Source organism: Merops nubicus, unplaced genomic scaffold (genome assembly GCF_000691845.1).
Source record: "Merops nubicus isolate BGI_N331 unplaced genomic scaffold, ASM69184v1 scaffold28341, whole genome shotgun sequence".
Taxonomy (NCBI): Eukaryota; Metazoa; Chordata; class Aves; order Coraciiformes; family Meropidae; genus Merops; species Merops nubicus.
Genome location: NW_008590749.1, coordinates 31,774 through 38,244, shown reverse-complemented (window position 1 = coordinate 38,244; position 6,471 = coordinate 31,774). Strand labels below are relative to the sequence as shown.

At 41.7% G+C, this 6,471-nt stretch overlaps 1 protein-coding gene across 1 annotated transcript in view; it reads left to right on the top strand.

Moving 5' to 3' along the window:
• Window positions 1-4,450: 4,450 nt before the first annotated feature.
• LOC103782301 (RING finger protein 151-like) overlaps window positions 4,451-6,471 on the top strand; it is a 6,672-nt gene continuing 4,651 nt past the window's right edge. The window contains exons 1-2 of the mRNA XM_008950062.1: window positions 4,451-4,656; window positions 5,900-6,039. Coding sequence (XP_008948310.1) covers window positions 4,451-4,656; window positions 5,900-6,039 — 346 coding nt within the window. The remainder of the gene's footprint in view (window positions 4,657-5,899; window positions 6,040-6,471) is intronic.

Here is a 6,471-nt window from a genome sequence, read left to right as displayed (position 1 = left end):
ACTCTTTCTGTGCCCTTTCTCTTACACAAATGTTAATGAGACTCCACAGTGAACCAGTCTCGGGAGCCGAGAGGGGCAGAGGGCAGCTCTGCAGCAGCCTTAACTACAGACCCTGCTGCTCTCTTTCCTCACTGCACTGGCCGCAGGTTCTCATCCGCTGTCTTGCTCCACTTTTGCAGTCACTGGAGCTTTTGCTGAGCCATCTACAAGAAAATCTAGCCTAGCAAATCAATGAGTAGTTGCCTGTGTGGTTAGTAGTCTGAGCCAGTTCAGGAAACAGCCAAATTAAATGTTCTAACTGATTCAAGGGAGGAAGAGGAGAGAGGATAGGAGCACATTGAGTGGATTGATTGGCTTGGGCTGCTGCAGGACAACCGTCAATACTTTTTTTTTTTTTTCCAGTTCAGTCTTAAAACAGGGCAGTTAACCAGTATGATAGAACAGGTGCCTGTAGAAACAGCTTGTACTGTCACAGTTGAAGGGGTGAGACATAAATGCTGTCTTAAAGTGGCTGACAGTGACTGTGGCAGAGTGGCACAAGGCACCTTGAAACATTGCTTTTGTATAGCAGGATTTATAACACTATTTTTGTGAAAGTAGAAGCTGGGCCCTGTGCAGATTGTTCCTACAGCTACACAGCCCTTCTGAAAGTGCTGTCTCAGTGGTGCATGCCTGTAGTTCTGTCATGGTTCATCCCAACCCTTTGAACAGCTATGCTTTGCTTTGTCCCGTGGAAAAGAAACAGTTTTTAAAAATCAGAAGCTGCTGGAGACAAAAAAATGCAAGTAGCTAATCTGATTTTAGAGTCCTGATTTTTACAGTGGAATAGTTTTGATTGGTGCCAGACATTTAGCAAGCTCTGCAATTACACTGTTGGGAACTACGTCCCATCTGTATTCTTCCCTGCTGGTATATCCACAAAAAACCTCTGTTTGAGGACAGTGCAGTATGTAGCTCAGGGCTGCTTTTAGGTGTGCATCTGCCTGGCAAGCAGGGAATGACAGCTACTTAAAATTACTTTAATTTCATCTGTGAAATCTGGAGATTTTTTCATATCAAAAACTATGGGGGAAATATGTGAAACAATGGAAAGCAAACAGCAAGTAATAGTTTGTGGGTTTTCTGCCTTCCAGATTTGGAACCCACAAATTCCAGATATCGTGGGTGGTGTCGCTGGTGATGTGCAAGATTCTAGGCCAGAGAAACCAAAGACAAGGCAAGGTTTGGGAATATTAGTGGAGTGTGCGAGGGCGATGGCAAGTAATGTCGTTTCTAGGTGCAAACAAAAAAGGAGTGACTGCTGGTGAACTGTAGTAGAATAGGTTTTGAGGCCAAGTCAAGAAGTTTCTGGGGAAGCGCAGCAGTTGAAAATTATGTCATTCTGTGGGGGAAGTACTGAGTGGTGATCTGTACTGCTGCAGTGCGTGGCAGCCATCTGATGCTCTCCCTCTGTCTCTCTGTTGACTAAAGTGCAGCTCTTGAAGCTGGAAGAAGATAAAACATCTCTGGTTCTTTAGGTCAGGAAATTGGTACTGGAAGAGGTCTGGGACGTCAGTGACAGCTGTTGTCGAAGATCTCATGCTGAAAACCACAAGGCTTCTGGCACTGTGCGGGGTGGTACTGTTCCAACATCAGTCTTCAGAGCATACTGAAGCTCTCATCAGAAACCCCCTTGAGTGAATTCTTCACCTTAAAGTTCCCATCCACTCTCCATTTCAACTCTGCTTTTGGTTGGGGCTTCATTTTTCTGTCAAGCACAAATAAAGTTTTTGGTTCCCACTTGCTAAAAATTCTCTTTCCTGCATTCTGACAGACTTCTAACTTGCTGAAAAATGCCCAAGAGTGCCTCAAGACTTAATGCTCAGGGATCACAGCAATGAGTGTGGAAAATGAAGCTTCCAGCATCCACAATTCCAGTGGAGCAGAAGCCATAGGACAGCAAAAATACTCACAGTTCTGTTGACATGTCTTAAGTCTCTCTGCAAGTTTTCTACAAGCTGGATCCTCTGGGATCCACCAAGCCAAATCAAAGTTTTAGGCTCACAATTCAAATTATAGAATGTACCTATGCTGTTGAACAATTCTCCAGCATGAACCTACTGTATATTTTAATACTTTCATCAGTACTGGAAACTAGTACTTGACTTCACGTTCATTAGCATCGATCTCTGCTTTTTAAACCTTCAGTTGTGGTCCTTGCTGTCCTTACAGTCACAGCTTTGTGCAAACATAATGTCTGAACCAGCGAAGTCCTGAATTTCCTGTCTTTGCAGGAGACTTGGAAAAACATAGAAGGAAACAACAAGTGTGAAAAGAATTATCATCTTCATAATAGGGTATTGACTTTAGCAGACTCTTTTAAGATGCAGAACATCCATGCTATGGCCAGAGGAGCAGCATGTCCCAGACACGTGTAAATTTAGTTTCCCTGTATCGTTGATGACAGTGCAGCCACAGAAGTACAGAGCTAGCTGCAGCCTGCAGGATCTGCCTGGGGCCTGCTCAGGAGTCTCTGTGGGTTGCAGTCCCTGCTGCTGTGACAACACTGTCACTGGGTCACCCGGCTAGTAGGTGCCCCAGCTAATCTAAAGCCAGCTCAAGGCATCTCTGCAGGCCATGGTGTTGGCTGTGTGATAAGCATGCCAGCAAGAACAGCACACTATGGAAACTGTGTCGCCAGTGATGTGTTTTGTATTAAGGTAGTGTGTGTACTTGTGTTGCCATAGAATCCTTTAGGCTGGAAAAGATCTTTAAGATCCTTGAGTCAAAAATGTGTCCTTTTGTTACAGGTTTTATTCCCTTTAATCTTAGGAAATATCTTTTCAACACAAGCACCTTTCATTAGATATGCTTTGGTAGTCATATATGTAAGAGATACTAAATTCCAGATTTACACTGTATTCATGAAGAGAAATTGCAAAGTTCTTTTTTCCCTTTAGAGCAAAACTGGACATTAGCCCTTGGAGATAATCATTGTTCTTGCACAGTTCTAATTCAGATTGGCATTCTCTTTGAATGTCATATTGCAATCGCTAGATATCAGTGTAAGGCATTAAGAGATGACATCCTTTCTAATTGAGCAACCTTAGTTATGCTACACATCAGAGCAATGTTGTCAATACAATGAACTGGACTGTGATAGTTTTGTTTTAAAATTGCATATTATGCCCAGATAAAGCCAGGTGTGATAAGAAACTTCCATCTTTGTAAGGAATATAAAATTAGCAGATTTGAGTTGCTGCTTTTCAATAATACTGAATTCTGTCATCGTCAATCTTACAAATAAAACTGTAAGATTTCAAAATTAAATGGCAGCAGGGTGTTCAATTTTGTGGTATCTGCATCAGTAATAATTGAAAGGGAGACTGATTTTTTTTTCCCCTTCTAGTCAGATCTCTGGTGTTGAATTGTAGGTTTCACAGTGGCTTGCTTTGTTGTTTTAATGGGCTGTTAGGAGAGCACCTATTCAGCAGCTGGCTCGTTAGATACAGGACTCGGTAACTTAGGAAACACTCCTAAGCCTTTTTCCGACTAATTTTTCTCACAGGCATAATAAAGCAGTGAAAAGAAACTGAAGGAAGAAAGGATTACATGTCTTACTGATCAGAAAACTACGTATATATGTAGCAAAATCTAAGAAGGTAGGTTATCTTCCTTTTCTGTTTTGTTTAGAAAACTGTATAGCTAATGAAAACGTCTTTCACAAGTCTCACTGGGGTTACAAAAGTAATTTTGTATGTTAAGGAAATATTCTTCTAAGTGAGTTACATGGAGCCTTGCCAGTTTCTGCTGGGCTTCTCATGACAGGGTTTTGATGAAGGCACATTTCCTGTTAGTTCTTCCCAAAGCTTTCAAATCCATTTAAAGGCTACTCAGTTTTATAGAACAGACCATGTAGGGGAACACAGTAGCTCCTTGTGGTTTCAGGGGTAGCTGCAGTTTTGGCTTCTTTATTAAAATTACTAAGTATTTTTCTAGGCATATGGAGATTTCATGCTGTTCCCTCTGGAGTAGAAGTCTACAATGAGCAGACAGTCTTGGCCTTTTGGGGTTTTTTTTTTTGGTATAAAAGCAACATATTAAGTGATGTGCTGTTCATAAATACAAAACCTGCTAGCTGAAAGTGCCACAGCTGTTGTCCGTAAGGACCCTGGTTTCTAAGTTTGTTAGGCGTTATATCGAAGGCATTAAAACGGAAACTAAACATTTGTATTTGAACTTCAAGGATGTTTCTGCTCCAGGTAGAATTTAAGTAAATAGCAACTCTGTGTTTCACTGCGGCTGCTAGAACTGTGTTCAGTAACAGTGTCCAGAACAAGCGTGGCTCATGTAAAGTTTTCCATATTTCTAGAGTTGCCTCCAGGCCTTTTTGTGGCTCTAACCCTGCCGATTCAGGCCAAGGAGGGCGTTATTTCTCTGTGTTGCTGTGGTAGGTTGGGAGTGTGGCAGCATGGGCTATGACATCGAACGCTTCGTGGGCTACGTGAACGAGGGGCTGCTGTGCTCCATCTGCCGGGACGTGCTGGAGGAGCCGCTGCAGGCCCCCTGCGAGCACGCCTTCTGCAGCGCCTGCATCCACGGCTGGCTGGGCCGCCACGGCAGCTGCCCTGAGGACAGGCAGGGCATTGACGTGTCTCTGCTGCGGCCTCTCTACAGGTACGCGCTGCTCTCGCTGCACGGTAAATGACGCGCGTTTAGGGGCTCTCCTCCGGCGTCCTGTCCTGTACTGTCACTCAGATTGTCTTTATCCAGTACGAGTATGGCAGAAACCAATGACTTGCATGAAATTATTAGTGAGTTCTAATTATTATAACTAACTTTCAAAGTATTAAGGTTTCAAAATGGAAAGAACACTTTGTTTGTTCTCCACCTTGTTATGTCTTGAATGCTGATTCTAGGTATGTCTGGATATTATTCTGAATGTCTTTACAGCACCCAAACTTTCCCGTACTTTTTAGACAAAGTAGGTAAAGCACCTGTTGACAGCAGTCACTAAACACTCTGCCTTTTGGGGTTTTTTTCAGTCTTACCTAGATACTGTAGAGCTGTTTGTAATGAATAATTCTTATGGCTATGATCTTGAAAACCCTTTTAGAAAGGTCTTTAGCCATAAGAATGGCTGAACCTCTTGAGCCACCTTGCCATGTAAAGCAGGCTGATTTCACAAGTGTCTTCCATAGTTGGTCAGGCAGTCGGCAGATGGCTGTAGACCCTTTCCAACTGAACTATTCTATTCTATTCCTGCTATTGCTAGCACACAGAGATTCATCACTGTCTACTGCTTGCTGTTTAATCCCTGCATTGTCTAATCTTGCTCAGATTAACAGCTATGTTGGGCTTAAAACCTTCAGCCACAGATGTTAAATTAAATCCATTGGTATAGAATCATGGAATCACTATGGTTGGGAAGGACCTCTAGGATCATCAAGTCCAACCAAGTACTCTCAATATTTGTGTCACTAATGAGATTTTACTGCCTGGAAACTTCCAAGTATAGTGTAGACAGAACCCTAGAGTTTAATTTATAGATTGTTTTCTCTGTTCTCAACTGTAGTCAGTTTGGTTTGGCATGTTTACAAACACAAAATTTAAATGAGTAGGCCTAGCGTTTGCTGTTGGTTCTATCTGCTGAACTAGGGGAGGATCATGGTTAAAAATCTATTAAAAAATAAAGATTTAATTTGCACATTTGATTTTGGAGACTGAATTTTCCATTGACAGTGTTTCTTTTAAGCCCGTTCTTTTCCAGTATGGTCACTTGAATGCTTTAAAAAAAAAAAATTAAACTGATTATTCACAGTTTTCCATAGTGGAGATTTGAATCCTACTTTCTTTTTCCAAAAGTTGAAAATACAGATTTTTTCCATAATGTTCCCATATTTTTTTTTTTTTCACATAGGTATATGAAAAATGATTTAAATCGTCTTCAGCTACATTGCAAAAACAGAGAGTATGGCTGTGAAATGGTGTGTTCTCTGGAGTCCATAGACAGGCATGAAAGGGAGTGTGAATACAGTCAGATACCTTGCTCTAACACTGGTGAGTAACATACAAAGAAGTTGAATCCTTGATATTCAGAAAACATGTGTTTGTCATCTTCCCTGTACACAGAACAGCAATGATGGCTGCTGTTTCCAAACAGAGATTGAAAGTTTTGGCATGATCTGCTCTTTACAGAAGTGGTTTTGAACAAAATACAATACCAATTTATGGCAATCATGGTCATTAGCAACAATTTCTAATCCAAGAACTAATCAAAACAAATAGGTATGGTTGTTTTGCCAATGACCAGGCCCAACAAAAATGATAGCACCAGCAGGAAGAGAATCCAATACTCAGACGGTATTGTAAACAAAAACGTTATGATATGAATGAGCACTGGGGGTACAAACAGATCAATCAGCTGGTACATAAACGACACCACCCCCAACGATCCCACAAACGACACGACTCGGCCCACAACAGGTGGTA